The sequence below is a fragment of the Scyliorhinus torazame genome, chromosome 9, assembly GCF_047496885.1.
Source record: "Scyliorhinus torazame isolate Kashiwa2021f chromosome 9, sScyTor2.1, whole genome shotgun sequence".
Classification (NCBI taxonomy): Eukaryota; Metazoa; Chordata; class Chondrichthyes; order Carcharhiniformes; family Scyliorhinidae; genus Scyliorhinus; species Scyliorhinus torazame.
The window spans coordinates 23,041,992-23,060,393 of record NC_092715.1 but is presented as its reverse complement, the minus strand read 5'-3'; the positions used below and the strand labels follow the sequence as shown (position 1 = coordinate 23,060,393).

The following is an 18,402-nucleotide window of genomic DNA, read 5'->3' as shown; positions in this document are numbered from 1 at the left end:
AGCGACAACAATCTCTCCCTCAATGCCAGCAAAACTAAAGAGCTGGTAATTGACTTCAGGAAGCAAAGTACTGTACACACCCCTGTCAGCATCAACGGGGCCGAGGTGGAGATGGTTAGCAGTTTCAAATTCCTAGGGGTGCACATCTCCAAAAACCTGTCCTGGTCCACCCACGTCGACGCTACCACCAAGAAAGCACAACAGCGCCTATACTTCCTCAGGAAACTAAGGAAATTTGGCATGTCCACACTGACTCTTACCAACTTTTACAGATGCACCATAGAAAGCATCCTATCGGGCTGCATCACAGCCTGGTATGGTAACCGCTCGGCCCAGGACCGCAAGAAACTTCAGAGAGTCGTGAACACCGCCCAGTCCATTACACAAACCTGCCTCCCATCCATTGACTCCATCTACACCTCCCGCTGCCTGGGGAAAGGGGGCAGCATATTGAAAGACCCCCTCCCACCCGGCTTACTCACTCTTCCAACTTCTTCAATTGGGCAGGAGTTACAAAAATCTGAGAAACCGCACGAACAGACTCAAAAACAGCTGCTTCCCCGCTGTTACCAGACTCCTAAACGACCCACTTATGGACTGATCTGATCAATACTACACCCCTGTATGCTTCACCCGTTACCGGTGTCTATGTATTTACATTGTGGACCTTGTGTTGCCTTTTATGTATTTTCTTTTTCTTTTCTTTTATTTTCATGTGGTAAATGATCTGTTTGAGCTGCTCGCAGAAAAATACTTCTCAACTATACCTCGGTACACGTGACAATAAACAAATCCAAATCCAAAGCGAAAGGAGTCTATTCATCCCATCGTGTCTGCACGAGTTCTAAATGAGCAATACATTTAGGAGCACTCCCCCACTTTACCTCTGAACATTCTTCCATTTCAGATAACAGTTTAATTCCCTTTCGAATGCTACAATTAAACCTGCCTCTACCACACTCTCAGGCAGTGCTTTCCAGGCCTTCATCACTCACTGTGTGAGAAGGGTATTCACATCCTGGGGGTTACCATTGACCAGAAACTGAACTGAACTAGCCATATAAATACTGTGACTATCAGGGCAGGTCAGAGGCTAGGAATCCGGCGGCAAGCAACTCACCTCCTGACTCCCCAAAGCCTGTCCACTATCTACAAGGCACAAGTCAGGAGTGTAATGGAATACTCTCCACTTGCCTGGATGAGTGCAGCTCCAACAACACTCAAGAAGCTCAACATCATCCAGGACAAAGCAGCTCGCTTGATTGGCACCCCTTCCATAAATATTCACTCCCTCCACCACTGACGCACAGTAGCAGCCGTGTATATCATCTACAAGATGCACTGCAGCAACTCACCAAAGCTCCTTAGGCAACAGCTTCCAAACCCATGATCGCTACCATCTAGAGGGACAAGTGCAGCAGATACCTGGGAACCCCACCACCTGGAGGTTCCCCTCCAAGTCACTCACCACCCTGACTTGGAAATATATCGCCGTTCTTTCACTGTTGCTAAGTCAAAGTCCTGGAACTCCCTCCCTAACAGCACAGTGGGTGTACCTACACCACATGGACTGCAGTGGTTCAAGAAGGCAGCTCACCACCACCTTCTCAAGGGCAATTACGGATGGGCAACAAATGCTGGCCCAGCCAGTAAAGCCCACATCCTGTAAAAAAAAAAAAAAATGTTTTATTGCTACTTTTGCCAATTACTTTAAATCTGTGCCCTCTCTTTCTCAATGATTTCACAAACAGGAACAGTTTCTTCCTCGATACTGTGTCCACACTCCACATGATTTTCAACACCTCTAGCAAATCTCCTCTGAACCTACTCTTCTGCAAGGAGAAGTTTCTTATTCCCAGAACCATTTTCGTAACTTGTTTCTACACTCCCTCTAATGGCATTGCATCCTTCCTAAAGTGCAGCCCGGACACTAGACACAATCCTCCAGCTGAGGCGAAGCTAGCCGTCCTATACAAGCTCAACATAACCTCTACCCCTCTGCTCTTGTCCTCTATGCCCCAGTTAATAAAACCCATGGCATTGCATGTTTTATTAAATGTTCCGTTATGGGCCAGGGTTTAGAGAACCCCAAAGTGTATCATGGAGTTCACCTGACCCACAACTTTTGATAGATTGTGGTATGGGGAGCGCACGGCCCACTCTACAGGTGTGGTACAACAGAAATGGAAAAGTATTTTTTAAAGCAAAACAATGTTTATTCTATAAACTCAAGTTAACCTGGGCAGCACAGTAGCATAGTGGTTAGCACAGGTGCTTCACAGCTCCAAGGTCCCAGGTTCGATTCCCGGCTTGGGTCACTGCCTGTGTGGAGTCTACATGTTCTCCCCGTGTGTGCGCGGGTTTCCTCCGGGTGCTCCGGTTTCCTCCCACAGTCCAAAGACGTGCAGGTTAGGCCATTGGCCATGCTAAATTGCCCTTAGTGTCCAAAAAGGTTAATTGGTGTTACTGGGTTAAGGGGATGGGGTGGCGTAGGCATGTACTTGAGTTGGGTGCTCTTTCCAAGGGCCGGTGCAGACTCGATGGGCCGAATGGCCTCCTTCTGCACTGTAAATTCTATAAATTCTATGAAAACAAACAGTGAATATCTTAGCAACCATTAATTCAAAGATAACCCCCAAAGAATACAACACTTAAGTAATCCTTTCAGCTGTCCTTTTAACATCCAAAAGACTTAACAACCTTTAAACAGAAGCACATCAGGGTTTACATTCAATACTGAAAACATTTAAATTTCTGAATTCACCAAATGATCTAGAGATAGTCCTTCATGGCAGAGAGCTCAACAATACAGCTGCTTTGGCTGACTTCAGCTGCAACACACTTAAAAACGAAACCAAAAAGACACAGGCACACCCAAGCTTTTCTCAAAGTGAAACTAAAAAGCGGAACCAGAGTTCAGCTCCACCCACACTCTGACATCACTACAGTATCATGAGCAGCCAAACATTTCTAAAAGCAACATTCTCATGACACCTCCCCCCAAGAAAAAAAATAAACCATCAACTTCAAGATGGTTTCATTTTTCACCTTTTCACTATCCTTTAAGAAATTAACACAGTAAATATACTTTATAGTTTCAAAAAGCAACACACGCAAACAGGTATAATAATATAGTCCATTATTTTTCGCTCTTCTTCCTCCAACTGAAATCATTCATGATTGACAGTCTCTTTGAACAAAGAGATCCTCTGGATAATCTTGACAATAAGCCCTCAACATTGTCTTTAATGTCTGATGCCACCTTTCTAATGCTTTAATGTCTGATGCCACCTTTCTAATGCTCCCTGCGATTCTGGATGGTACGCAGTTGATTTAAATTGTTTTATTCCTAAGTATCCATAATCTCTTTGAATAACTTTGAGGTAAAATTTGATCCTTGATCCGATTGTATTTCTGTGGGTAGTCCATATCTAGTAAAGAATTTAAGTAACTCCTCCACAATCTTTTTAGCTGTAATATTACGTACTGGAATGGCCTCTGGAAACCGAGTAGACATATCCATTACAGTCAAAAGATATTGATTCCCACTTTTTGTTTTAGGAAGCGGTCCTACACAATCAATTAGGACCCTTGTAAAAGGTTCCTCAAATGCCGGAATGGGTATTAAGGGCACTGGTTTTATCACTGCTTGAGGTTTCCCTATCACTTGACATGTGTGACATGATTGACAAAATTTAACTACATCTTTATGTAGTCCAGGCCAATAAAAATGTTTCTGGATTTTAGCTTGAGTTTTCCTTATTCCTAAATTACCTCCCACTGGTACCTCATGTGCTACTCGCAACACCTCCTTTCTATACCCTACCGGCAATACTACTTGATGAACCTCTGTCCACTTTTCATCCGCCTGCATATGTACAGGTCTCCATTTTCTCATCAAGACATCACTTTTACTGTAATAACACTCTGGTATACACTCAGATTCCGTTTCCTTGTATGCTTTCTGATACATACATTTTATTTCTATATGTTTCTGTTGTAACTCCGCCAATTTTCCTGAACTAAAAATATCCGCCTCATCCTCCACCTGTTCTTGTTCTTTTTCAACCATCTGATCAAAAATCATTTCTGATAATTGCACTTCAACTTCATCTTCACTCTTTGATTTCTCCTCTTGCAGCCTTGTGACTTTGCGCCCTTGTTACTACACAATCCGGAAAAATCCCAGGATATTCGTCCTTCAACACTTCAGTTGTCTGATTTTCCACTGGCTTATCAACTACAGTGGGCATCAGTCCCACTTGTGATCCAGCTATATCATTATCCAAGACAAACTGTGTTCCTGGAAAAGATAGTTTCTCTATTACTCCTACTACCACTTCACCGCACTTCACTATACTCTCCAACCTTACCTTATATAATGGAACGCTACTCCTCTCACCCTGAATTCCACATATCACCACCTTTTCTGGCAACATTCTTCCCAAACTACATAACTCCTCATCTCTTATCATTAAAGATTGACTAGCCCCTGTATCTCTTAAAATTGTGACTTCTTTACCTGCTCCTCCTGATACACATGAGTAAACTTTACCCACACAAGTAAATTCTTTAAAGACATCTGGCACCTTCTTATCAATCACCTCTTGAACAGTCTATACAATCTTTTGCACCTCCTTCGCTTCCCTTGGGCTTTCCTTTACCACTCTAACAAACTTCACTGTCTTATCCTGTTTTACCACATCAACCTTCCCAGTGCTTTTCTTCAATCACCAACACTGTGACTTTACATGGCCTAGTTTATTACAGTGAAAACATTTGAAACTTTTCATCTCCTTTCCACCCTCCTGGATTTCTTTTTTAGTCTGAGGTACACTCTCCTTATTATCTCCCATCAGATCACCTTTACCTTTACCACTTGAGTATTTTTCATGTCCCCAGTTTCTATCCCTCACCGGCTGAAACTGATGTCGGAAATCAAGCTTTGATTTATGAACTAATTCATAATCATCTGCCATTTCTGCTGCTAATCTCGCAGTTTTAACCCTCCGCTCTTCCACATGAGTTCTCACTACATCAGGAATTGAATTTTTAAACTCCTCCAAAAGTATAATTTCTCTGAGAGCTTATTTTCAAAGCCCTTATCCGCCTATCAAAATTACTCTGTTTGAGCCTTTCAAACTCTATGTATGTTTGACCAAATTCTTTCCTTAAATTTCTAAACCTTTGTCTGTAAGCTTCAGGCACTAGTTCATATGCACCTAAGATGGACTTTTTCATCTCCTCATACGTATTCTGAAACTGTGCCGCTAATTCTAGTTGACCCCACAAGGGGAAACAACCTCTCAGCACCTACCCTGACAAGCTGCCATGGAATATTTTATGTTTTTCCAATGCAGGTATATCCTCTTTAAATAAACCAAACCTGTGAGCACTAGTCTCACTAATGCCCTGTGAAGTTGCAGCAAGATTTACCTACTATTATATTCCATCCATCTTACTCTAACAAAGAACAAAGAAAAGTACAGCACAGGAACAGGCCCTTCGGCCCTCCAAGCCTGCGCCGACCATGCTGCCCGTCTAAACTAAAATCTTCTACACATCCAGGGTCCGTATCCCTCTATTCCCATCCTATTCATGTATTTGTCAAGATGCCCCTTAAATGTCACTATCGTCCCTGCTTCCACCACCTTCTCTGGCAGCGAGTTCCAGGACCCACTACCCTCTGTGTAAAAAACTTGCCTCATACATCTCCTCTAAACCTTGCCCCTCACACCTTAAACCTATGCCCCCTAGTAATTGACCCCTCTACCCTGGGAAAAAGTCTCTATCTATTGTAGACCTCTATCAGGTCGCTCCTCAACCTCAGTCGTTCCAGTGAGAACAAACTGAGTTTATTCATCCTCTCCTCATAGCTAATGTCCTCCATACCATGCAGCATCCTGGTAAATCTCTTCTGCACCCTCTCTAAAGCCTCCACATTCTTCTGGTAGTGTGGCGACCAGAATTGAACACTATACTCCAAGTGTGGCCTAACTAAGGTTCTATACAGCTGCAACATGACTTGCCAATTCTTATACTCAATGCCCCGGCCAATGAAGGCAAGCATGCCGTATACCTTCTTGACTACCTTCTCCACCTGTGTTGCCCCTTTCAGTGACCTGTGGAACTGTACACCTAGATCTCTCTGGCTGTCAATACTCTTGAGGGTTCTACCATTCACTGTATATTCCCTACCTGTATTAGACCTTCCAAAATGCATTACCTCACATTTGTCCGGGTTAAACTGCATCTGCCATCTCTCCGTCCAAGTCTCCAAATGATCTAAATCCTGCTGTATCCTCTGACAGTCCTCATCGCTATCCGCAATTCCACCAACCTTTGTGTCGGCAGCAAACTTACTAATCAGACCAGTTACATTTTCCTCCAAATCATTTATATATACTACAAACAGCAAAGGTCCCAGCACCGATCCCTGCGGAACACTAGTCACAGCCCTCCAATCAGAAAAGCACCCTTCCATTGTTTACTCTCTGCCTTCCATGACCTAGCCAGTTCTGTATCCATCTTGCCGGCTCACCTCTGATCCCGTGTGACTTCACCTTTTGTACCTGTCTTACTGAAGTCCATATAGACAACATCCACTGCCCTACCTGCAGCAATCACCTTTGTGACCTCCTCGAAGACTCTATCAAGTTAGTGAGACACGTCCCCCCCTTCACAAAACCGTGCTGCTTCTCACTAATACGTCCACTTGCTTCCAAATGGGAGTAGATCCTGTCTCGGAGAATTCTCTCCAGTAATTTCCCTACCACTGACGTAAGGCTCGCCGGCCTGTAGTTCCCTGGATTGTCCTTGCAACATTTATTCATCCTTGCAACATTTCTAAATCCAACATTTATTTGTCTTCCTAATTACTTCCTGCTGCACCAAGATTTTAAGGTGAGGTTTGAGAGAGGTGGAGATATTTAGGGAATAAATTCCCCAGCTTAGGCACATGCCATTTGTTGGCAAAGTGGAACAAAACCATGAGAAGCTGGAAACGCTCATTAGGCCAGCCCAGGCCATTCTGCCCATCGCTTCTGGTGTGGGCCCTTCTTCAGAACTGACTTGGAGAGTCCTCAAGGGCAAACCTTTGGGGATTATATTTAAAAATAAATTACAGGTGCATTTCACGATTAATGGACTGGAGGTTTGGGCAGCAAAGTGGGGGTTTTGTTTTCTTAAATTCTTAAAATAGTTCACGGCTTGATTCAAAAATAAATCGAGGTGCACATTGACACTTTTCCCCGGCCCCTCCACTCGCCCTGTTAAATTTCCACTGGGTAAACAGGCTGCCACTTGATGGTCCCATCCCACACATGTCCGGGGCAAACATTATTTCCACTGCTTCTGAAGGCGAGAGACGGGGGCTCAACCTACAACACACAATCTCTCTCTCTCTGCCAGTGAGGACAGACTTAATTCAACCCATTCATCCCGTCTCGCCATTTAACAGTGAACCTGACACGGTACCTGGGTGAAATCTCCATTGGAATCCAGCTGAAATCCACCAACTGATGTTTCAGGAGAGGAGAGTCATTGGAGTTGAACTCTTCACTCCCTGGGCACGGATTACCCGAACCAGCCCCGCTCTCTCTGTCTCTCTGAACTTCCTCAACTCAATCCGATGACTCAGTTCCTTTGAAGCAGTCTGTCTTTCTGTTTCCAAATAAATAATTCTCACAACCGGCTTGCCTGCCGCCCCTGGAAACGACAAGTGCAATTTAATCGGTGCCCCCTTCATCGAACCGTGTCGGTCTCCAGCAAACCCCTCTCTGACTCTGCACTCCCCCGAGCAGGTTCCAGCCTGGAGGCGCCCTTCGCTACTTTCCGTTAACCATGTGAGTGCTGGATGTCACTGTTGCTGCATAGTGGCTGACAGCGTTATGCAGCGGTTATGTTATTAGCCTCAATCACCCAGAGCCCTGAAATGAAATGAAATAGAATTATTGCTGATTTTAAAAACCCCAGCGACACAACTAACTTGCGTTCTGATCCAACCTTGGCAGTGTTAATAATAATAATCCTTATTAGTGTCACAAGTAGGTTTACGTTAACACTGCAATGAAGTTACTGTGAAAAGCCCCGAGTCGCCACACTCCGGCACCTGTTCGGGTATACAGAGGGAGAATTCAGAATGTCCAATTCACCCAACAAGCGCGTCTTTCGGGACTTGTGGGAGGAAACCGGAGCACCCGGAGGAAACCCACGCAGACACGGGGGAGAACGTGCAGACTCCGCACAGACAGTGACCCAACCCGGGAATCGAACCCGGGACCCTGGTGCTGTGAAGCAACAATGCTAACCACTGTGCTACCGTGCCGCCTACTGTTGCAAATTTCAATTACGTTCTTTTAAGGTTTGAAAATAAAATGCTGGCGTCAGTGTGACTATGAAGCTATCAGATGATCATAAAACCCAACTGAATCGGTTAGGATTGCATTCGCTCGAGTTCTGATAGAAACCTATTACATTTTTAACAGGACTGGACAGGGTAGATGCAGGAAGAATGTTCCCGATGGTGGGTGTGTCCAGAACCAGGGGTCACAGTCTGAGGATACGGGGTAGACCATTTAGGACAGATATAAGGAGAAATTTCTTCACCCAGAGAGTAGTTGGCCTGTGGAATTCTATACCACAGGAAGTAGTTGAGGCCGAAACATTGTATGGTTTCAAGAAGCAGTTAAATATAGCACTAAGGGAGATTTCCGGTGACAATGATGTGCTGAGCAGACGCACATCAGGTGGCTCTCCTCCCAACTAGAACCAAAAGAGTTAATTTTCTGGCGTAAAAAGCCATCTAGAGCTTTCCCAAACTTATCCAGGGCAAAGATCAACAATGGTGAAGAGGATGCCGGTGAACGGTAGCTCAAGAGTCATCGAGAGGGCAGGAGCGACAGAAATGGAGCACAAACAATGGGCAGACGGACTGCGGAACCACGAGGCGAGGAGGAAGGTCCGTGTGGTAAACCACTGTTGCATCTCTATTAGGTGATGTATGGTAGGACCTGTACTGCAGGTACGTTGGTAGTCCCTGCCTGCTGGCTCCGCCCAGTAGGCAGAGTATAAATATGTGTGTCCTCCAGGCTGCAGCCATTTCACCAGCTGCTGTGGGAGGCCACACATCTTAGAGTAATAAAGCCTCAGTTGTACCCAAATCAAGTCTTTGTGCAATTGATCGTGCATCAATTTATTGCTCTAAGATTTTCAAAGGATGGACCTCCGTATCAAACTGGATCGCCTGCAGCTGGATCCGCATTCAAGCGACGCCAAAAAGGACTTTCAACACTGACCAGCTTGCTTCGAGGCGTACATCAACTCGCTGTCCACCCCTGTCTCGGAGGCTCAGAAGATACAGATCCTGTACTCAAGGTTGAGCTCCAGCGTCTTTCCGCGAATCCAGGACGCGACCAACTACGCCAAAGCCATGACGCGTCTCAAGGAGAATTACGGTCGGAAGACAAACACGCTCTTCGCCAGGCATGTGCTCGCCACCCGCTCTCAACTCCCTGGTGAGTCCATGGAAGACTTCTGGTGGGCCCTAATCCCACTCGTCCGGGACTGTGACTGTCAGGCCATTACGGCCACTGAACGTTCAAACCTCCTTATGCGGTCACGTTTGTTACGGGGATTGGGTCGGACATCATACGCCAGTGACTGTCAGAGGGGACCACGCTCGACCTAGCGGAGACAAAGAAACTAGCGCTCTCAATGACGGTCGCCCCGCACAATGTTCAGGCCTACACCCCCAGCCACGCGGTCCACCCTTCCTACGCATCATGGACCCCACAGATGGCCGCCCCAGCGGGGCCAATACGCCTGCGCCACACGCCAGCCAGCAAACCCCGGGGGCCTTTCTGCTGCCAGCAGGAACACCCCCGCCAATGCTGCCCGGCCCGCGCTGCCCTTTGTAAGGCTTGCGGCAAGAAGGGGCACTTCGCCGCGGTGTGCCAGGCCCGTGCAGTCGCCGCTATCGCCCCCACCCCCCTCGTTTACGGACAATGGCCGCCGCCACCTTCACCTCCCCGGACCACACGCGGCCATCTTCTCCCCCACAGACCACGCGCGGCCAGTGGGCGCCGCCATCTTCCCCCTCGAACAACACGCACGGCCCATGGGTGCTGCCATCTTGTTCAACCCGCCACGTGCGGCCCATGGGCGCCGCCATTTTGTACTTCTCTAGATCTTCAGGCGCCGCCATCATGTCCCCCCCACGGCCCATGGGCGCCGCCATTTTGTTCTCCTCGAGATCTTCAGGCGCCGCCATCATGTCCCCCCCACGGCACATGGGCACCGCCAGCGTTCCAGGACCAGGGCCCCCCAGGCTCCCCGTCATCCTACACTAGTGACAACCGACCACGACTGGCCTCAGTGACCATCGACCAGTCTCGTCCGCACAACCTGGCCACCGCATCGACCAGCATTAAAATCAACGGACACGTGACCTCTTGCCTGCTGGACTCCGGGAGCACCGAAATGCTTCATCCACCCGGATACGGTAAGGCGCTGCTCCCTCGCGGTACACCCCGCCAACCAAAGAATCTCCCTGGCCTCAGGATCCCATTCCGTGGCGATCCGGGGGTACTGTACGGTCACGTTCATGGTCCAGGGCATAGAATTCAGCGTCTTCCGCCTCTACATCCTCCCTAACCTCTGCGCTGCCTTGCTACTCAGCCTGGACTTCCAGTGCAACCTCCAGAGCCTAACCCTGAAATTCGGCGGGCCCCTACCACCCCTCACTGTGTGCAGCCTCGCGACCCTAAAGGTCGATCCGCCTTCCCTCTTCGCAAATCTAACCTCGGATTGCAAACCTGACGCCACCAGGAGCAGACGGTACAGCACCCAGGACAGGACCTTCATCAGGTCCGAGGTCCAGCGGCTGCTTCGGGAAGGCATCATCGAGGCCAGCAACAGCCCCTGGAGAGCCCAAGGGGTAGTAGTTAAAACTGGGGAGAAACACAGAATGGTCGTGGACTACAGCCAGACCATCAACCAGTACACGCAGCTCGACGCGTACCCCCTCCCACACATATCTGATATGGTCAATCAGATTGCACAGTACCTCAAATCCGCCTACCACCAGCTCCCCATTCGGAAATCGGACTATCCATACACTGCCTTAGAGGCAGACGGCCGCCTCTATCACTTCCTCAGGGTTCCCTTCAGTGTCACTAACGGGGTCTCGGTCTTCCAAAGGGAGATGGACCGAATGGTCGACCGGTACGGTTTGTGGGCCTTCCATATCTAGACAATGTCACCATTTGCGGCCATGATCAGCAGGACCACGACGCCAACCTTGCCAAATCTCTCCACACCGCCACTCTCCTAAACCTCACCTACAACAAGGAGAAGTGTGTGTTCAGCACGAACCGCTTAGCCATCCTCGGCCATGTGGTCCAGAACGGAGTTCTGGGGCCCGATCCCGACCGCATGCGCCCCCTCATGGAGCTCACCCTCCCCCACTGCCCCAAGGCCCTCAAACGCTGCCTGGGGTTCTTTTCGTACTACGCTCAGTGGGTCCCAAACCATGCGGACAAAGGCCCGCCCACTCATACAGTCAACCCATTTTCCCCTGACGGCCGAGGCACAACAGGCCTTCGCCCGGATCAGAGCCAATATCGGCAAGGCCGGGATGCACGCAGTAGACGAGACACTGCCCTTTCAAGTAGAGAGCGACGCATCAGACGTCGCCCTTGCCGCCACCCTCAACCAGGCAGGCAGGCCCGTGGCATTCTTTTCCCGCACCCTCCATGCCTCCGAAATTCGGCACTCATCCGTCGAAAAGGAGGCCCAGGCTATTGTTGAAGCTGTGCGGCATTGGAGGCATTACCTGGCCGGCAGGAGATTCACTCTCCTCACTGACCAACGGTCGGTTGCCTTCATGTCCAACAACACGCAGCGGGGCAAGACCAAAAATGATAAAATCTTGCGGTGGAGAATCGAGCTCTCCACCTATAACTACGAGATTAAGTATTGCCCTGGCAAACTCAACGAGCCCCCAGACGCCCTATCCCGAGGTACATGTGCCAGCGCACAGGTAGACCGACTCCGGGCCCTACACGACAGCCTTTGTCACCCAGGGGTCACTCGGTTGTACCACTTCATCAAGGCACAAAATTTGCCCTACTCCGTCGAGGAAGTAAGGATGATCACCAAGGATTGCCAAGTCTGTGCAGAGTGCAAACCGCACTTTTACTGGCCGGACCGCGTGCACCTGGTGAAGGCCTCCCGCCCCTTTGAATGCCTCAGCGTGGATTTTAAAGGCCCCCTCCCCTCCTCTGACTGACACTCGTATTTCCTCAGTGTGATCGATGAATACTCCCGTTTTCCCTTCGCCATCCCATGCCCCGACATGACGTCTGCCACCGTCATTAAAGCCCTTAATTATATCTTCACTCTGTTCGGTTTCCCCGCCTACATCCACAGTGACAGGGGATCCTCTTTCATGAGTGATGAGCTACGTCAGTTTCTGCTCAGCAGGGGTATCGCCTCCAGCAGAACGACGAGCTACAACCCCCGGGGAAACGGACAGGTAGAAAGGGAGAATGGGACGGTATGGAGGGCCGTCCAGCTGGCCCTACGGTCCAGAAATCTCCCGGCCTCTCGCTGGCAAGAGGTCCTCCCTGATCCACTACATTCCATTCGCTCATTACTCTGCACTGCTACTAACAGTGCACCGCATGAACGTCTATTTGCCTTCCCCAGGAAGCCCACATCCGGGGTGTCGCTCCCAACTTGTCTCACAGCTCCGGGAACCGTGTTTCTCCGTAAACATGTCCGACTCCACAAGGCGGACCCGTTGGTGGAAAGGGTGCACCTGCTCCACGCAAACCCACAGTACGCCTACGTGGCGTACCCCGACGGCCGCCAGGATACCGTCTCCCTCAGGGACCTGGCACCAGCAGGTTCCACCCCCACACCACCCCCGTCGCCCCCGCTGCCACCCTCCCCTCCCCCACTGCCCCCATCACCCCCTAGGACTGTCCGTCCTCCCCCTTCCCACCCCCGTTGATGAAGAGGATTTTGGCACGCTCCCGGAGTCAACTTCGACCACAACAGCACCAACATCGCCGGCTCCACTTCGTCGATCCCAGAGGACGATCAAGGCGCCGGACCGGCTGAACCTCTGACCGGCCCACCGGATGACCAGAGACATTTTTTTTCACTGTTCTGTAAATATTAAAGATTGCGAATTGTATCTAGTTATCCACCACCCCCGCCGAACTCAATTTTAACAGGGGGTGAATGTGGTAAACCACTGTGTTCCTATATTAAGGGTTGTACGGTAGAACCTGCACTACAGGTTCACCTGGGCCCCTGCATGCTAGCTCCGCCCAGGAGCCGGGTTATAAATATGCGTGGCCTTCAGCGAGCAGCCATTTCGTCAGCTGCTGTGGGAGGCCACACTTCAGATACTAATAAAGCCTCAGTTTGAATTCAACTTCGTCTCCAGCCAAATCGATCGTGCCTCAGTGAACACTCACACCCTCCCTTCTTCACGGCTGTTTTCCTTAAACGTTTTGACATTCTTTGTCTTCATCATATCTTTCTATATCCAATCATTCACAAATTTCCCCCAGGACCGGACATTAAAACTCCTAAAAACACACCTCAAGCAGGAGCCACCCAACATGTGACTTCCCTCTACATGCCGCCGCTGGAGAGTCGTTGTTTTTGTTGGGACAGGCTTTGATGGGCCAAAGAGCCTCTTCTAAACTGCACGATTCTAAATGCATCACCTCACACTTCCATTTACCCCGATCAGCCCATCTGACCAGTTCATCTATATCCTCCTGGAATCTAAGGTTATCCTCCTGACTATTTACCACCTCACCAAATTCCTTACCATCCGTGAACTTTCTCCTACATTCAAGTTCAAAGAACAAAGAACAATACAGCACAGGAACAGGCCCTTCCGCCCTCCAAGCCTGCGCTGTCCATGGGACCTGCCTAAACTAAAACCTTCTGCAGTTACGGAGTCCGTATCCTTCCATTCCCACCCTATTCATACATTTGTCTAGATGCCCCTTAAATGCCGCTATCGTACCTGCTCCCACCACCTCCCCAGGCAGCGCGTTCCATATATTTACCATCCTCTGTGTAAAAACGTGCCTCACACACCTGTTCTAAACTTTTCCCCACGCACTTTAAACCTATGTCCCCTAGTACTTGACGCTCCTACCCTAGGAAAGAACATCTGACTATCCACTCTGTCCATGCTAGACCTCTATCAGGTTGCCTCTCAACCTCCATCGTTCCGGTGAGAACAGGCCAAGTTTATCTAACCTCTCCTCATAGCTAACACCCTCCAAACCAGGCAACATCCTAGTAAAACGCTTCTGTACCCTCACCAAAGCATCCACATCCTTCTGGTAGTGCAGTGAAAGCATTTATATAAACCACAAACAGCAAGGGCCCCAACACTGATCCCTGTTGGACCACACTGGACACAGGCTTCCAGTCAGAAAAACACCCCTCGACCATCACCCTCTGCTTCCTGCCACTCAGCCAATTCTGCATCCAATTTGCCAAATTATCTTGGATCCCATGGGCTTTTACCTTTGTTATCAGTCTCCCATGTGGAACCTTATCAAAAGCCTTGCTGAAGTCCAAGTATGAATGAAATGAAATGAAAGTCGCTTATTGTCACAAGTAGGCTTTAAATGAAGTTACTGTGAAAAGCCCCTAGTCGCCACATTCCGGCGCCTGTTCGGGGAGGCTGGTATGGGAATTGAACCCGCGCTGCTGGCCTGCCTGAAAAGCCAGCTATTTAGCCCTGTGCTAAACCAGCCCCTTAGTAGACTAAGTAAACTACGTCAAATGCATTTCCCTCATCCACACACCTGGTCACCTCTTTGAAAAATTCAATCAAGTTGGTCAGACATGACCTCTCCTTAACAAAACCATGCTGACTGTTCTTGAATAACCCCTGCCTCTCCAAATGCAGATTAACTCTGTCTCTCAGAATTGCTTCCAATAGCTTCCCCACCACCGAGGTTAGACAGATTGGACTGTAGTTTCCTGCTTTATCTCTTCCTCCCTTCTTGAATAATGGAACCACATTGGTTATCCCCCAGTCCCCCGGCACCTCTCCTGTGGCCAGAGAGGAATTGAAAATTGTCAGCACCCCTGCTATTTCCTCCCTTGCCTCACTCAGCAGCCTGGGATTAATTTCATCTGGATCTGGACATCTATCGACTTTTAAGCCTGCCAGACCACTCAGAAGCTCCTCTCTGACTATGTTAATCTCTTTAATTTTGTTACAGTCCTTCTCCCTGATTTCTATACCCACTTGTCCCTCTCACGAGTGAACACTGACACAAAGTATTCATTTAGACCCCTACCTACATCCTCCGGCTCCACACACAAATTACACTGTGGTCCTTAATAGGCCCTACTCTAACTTCCGGGTGCGACGATGACCAGCTAAGTCGCACGTTTCGGCAGCTCCCGGTGGCAAGGACTTTTGGGCTCTTAATAGGAGCCCCAACGGCAATTTTAACGGCTAAAAACACTGTGCGGTAAACCAGAAGGGAATCCCCCTGGACAAGGATTGAAAAAGGAGAGGAGAGTGGCCGGATTGCGGTGGATCCTCTAGAGCAGCAGCCAGGAAGGCAGGCACAAAGCAAGATGGCGTTGGAAGGAGGCAGTTTAATATGGGGCCCTGACCAACAAGAGTTCCTGCGGCGTTGCGTGGAAGAACTTAAAAAGGAGATGAAGAAGGAGCTGTTGGCCCCGATATTACAGGCGATTGAAGGGCTAAAGGAGGAGCAAAAGACCCAGGAGCAGGAGCTTCGGGTCGTGAAGGCAAAGGCTGCTGAGAATGAGGACGACATACAGGGCCTGGTGGTGAAGACAGAGATGCACGAGGCACAACACAAAAGGTGTGTGGAAAGGCTGGAGGTGCTGGAGAATAATGCGAGGAGGAAGAATTTAAGGATTCTTGGTCTTCCCGAAGATGCAGAAGGGGTGGACGTCGGGGCATATGTGAGCACGATGCTGCACTCGTTAATGGGATCGGAGGCCCCGACGGGCCCGTTGGAGGTGGAGGGAGCCTATCGAGTTATGGCGCGAAGACCGAGGGCTGGAGAAATTCCTCGAGCCATAGTGGTGAGAGTTCTCCGATATAAGGACAGAGAGATGGTCCTCAGATGGGCAAAGAAAACTCGGAGCAGTAGGTGGGAGAACGCGGTGATCCGCGTATGTCAAGATTGGAGTGCGGAGGTGGCGAGAAGGAGGGCAAGCTTTAATCGGGCCAAGGCGGTGCTGCACAAAAGGAAGGTTAAATTTGGAATGCTGCAGCCGGCAAGACTGTGGGTCACACATCAAGGGAAACACCACTACTTTGAAACGGCAGAAGAGGCGTGGACATTTATTGTCGAGGAGAAACTGGAATAAGCGGGCTAGAAAAAGAACGTTTGGGACAAAGTGGTGGGGTGATTATGTGGGGTGAAGGAGGGGGAAATGGGGGAAGAGATGATTTCCCAAGTTGTTAATCCTGCAACCCTGTAACTTTTCTCTCTTCCCCATGTAGTGGGGGAGGGGGGGAGGGAGGATGAGGAGCTGGGGGCGCCGGCCATTGGGGGCGGGGCCAAATGGGAAGCGCAGGCTTTGTTCCCGCGCTATGGTAATCATGGCGATAACAGGGAAGCAGGAGGGAGGGGGCCTCGCACAGTGGGAGCCGAGGTCACGGGGGGAAGCCGAGGTCGGCCAGAGTTTGCTGACTTCTGGGAGCAACATGGGGGGTGCAATTACGCTATTGAGGGATCTAGCGGGGGGGTGGGGGGCGGGGTTAACTGGGTTGCTGCTGCTGGGGAGAAGGGGGAGCTGGTATGGGGTGGGGTGGTCGGGGCGGGAGGGCGCCGTTGGTGGGAGATACGGCTACGTGGGAACTGGGAGAGGAGCTGGATTGAAAAAGGAGATGGCTCGTCGACAAGGGGGGTGTAAAGAGCCCCCCAACTCGGCTGATCACGTGGAATGTGAGAGGGCTGAACGGGCCGATTAAGAGGGCACGGGTACTCGCACACCTAAAAATACTTAAGGCAGATGTGGTTATGCTGCAGGAGACGCATCTGAAACTGATAGACCAGGTCAGACTTCGCAAAGGATGGGTGGGGCAGGTGTTTCATTCGGGGCTAGACGCAAAAAACAGGGGGGTGACTATATTAGTGGGGAAGCGGGTAATGTTTGAGGCAAAGACCATAGTGGCGGATAGTGGGGGCATTTACGTGATGGTGAGTGGCAGATTGCAAGGGGAGGCGGTGGTTTTAGTGAACGTATATGCCCCAAACTGGGATGATGCCAATTTTATGAGGCGTATGTTGGGACGCATCCTGGACCTAGAGGCGGGAAAGTTGGTAATGGGTGGAGATTTTAATACGGTGCTGGACCCAGGGCTGGACAGATCGAGGTCCAGGACCGGAAGGAGGCCGGTTGCAGCTAGGGTGCTCAAGGACTTTATGGAGCAGATGGGAGGAGTAGACCCCTGGAGATTTGGTAGACCTAGGAGTAAGGAGTTTTCGTTTTTCTCCTATGTCCACAAAGTCTATTCACGGATAGACTTTTTTGTTTTGGGAAGGGCACTAATCCCGAAGGTGACGGGGACGGAGTATACGACTATACCTATTTCGGACCACACTCCACATTGGGTGGACCTGGAGATAGGGGAGGAAAAAGAACAGCGTCCACCCTGGAAAATGGACATGGGATTATTGGCAGATGAGGGGGTGTGTTTAAGAGTGAGGGGGTGTATTGAAAGGTACTTGGAACTCAATGATAATGGGGAGGTTCAGGTGGGAGTGGTCTGGGGAGCGCTGAAGGCAGTGGTTAGAGGGGAGCTGATATCTATTAGGGCACATAAAGGAAAGCAGGAGGGTAGGGAAAGGGAGCGGTTGTTGAAAGAACTTCTGAGGGTGGACAGACAATATGCGGAGGCACCGGAGGAGGGACTGTACAGGGAAAGGCAAAGGCTACATGTAGAATTTGACTTGTTGACTACGGGTAATGCAGAGGCACAATGGAGGAAGGCACAGGGTGTACAGTACGAATATGGGGAGAAGGCGAGCAGGTTGCTGGCCCACCAACTGAGGAAAAGGGGAGCAGCGAGGGAAATACGGGGGGGTGAGAGATGAGGAGGGAGAGATGGAGCGGGGAGCGGAGAGAGTGAATGGAGTGTTCAAGGCATTTTATGAAAGATTATATGAAGCTCAGCCCCCGGATGGGAAGGAGAGAATGATGTGCTTTCTGGATCAGCTGGAATTTCCTAAGGTGGAGGAGCAGGAGAGGGCGGGACTGGGAGCACAGATTGAGACAGAGGAAGTAGTGAAAGGGATTGGGAGCATGCAGGCGGGGAAGGCCCCGGGACCAGACGGATTCCCAGTTGAATTCTATAGGAAATAT

General features: G+C 49.7%; 1 protein-coding gene across 1 annotated transcript in view; it reads right to left on the bottom strand.

Moving 5' to 3' along the window:
- The window catches only part of sh3bp2 (SH3-domain binding protein 2), a 177,705-nt gene extending 169,931 nt beyond the window's left edge, over positions 1 to 7,774 (bottom strand). The window contains exon 1 of the mRNA XM_072515691.1: positions 7,477 to 7,774. Coding sequence (XP_072371792.1) covers positions 7,477 to 7,493 — 17 coding nt within the window. The 5' untranslated portion in view covers positions 7,494 to 7,774. The remainder of the gene's footprint in view (positions 1 to 7,476) is intronic.
- Between the last annotated feature and the right edge of the window lie 10,628 nt (positions 7,775 to 18,402).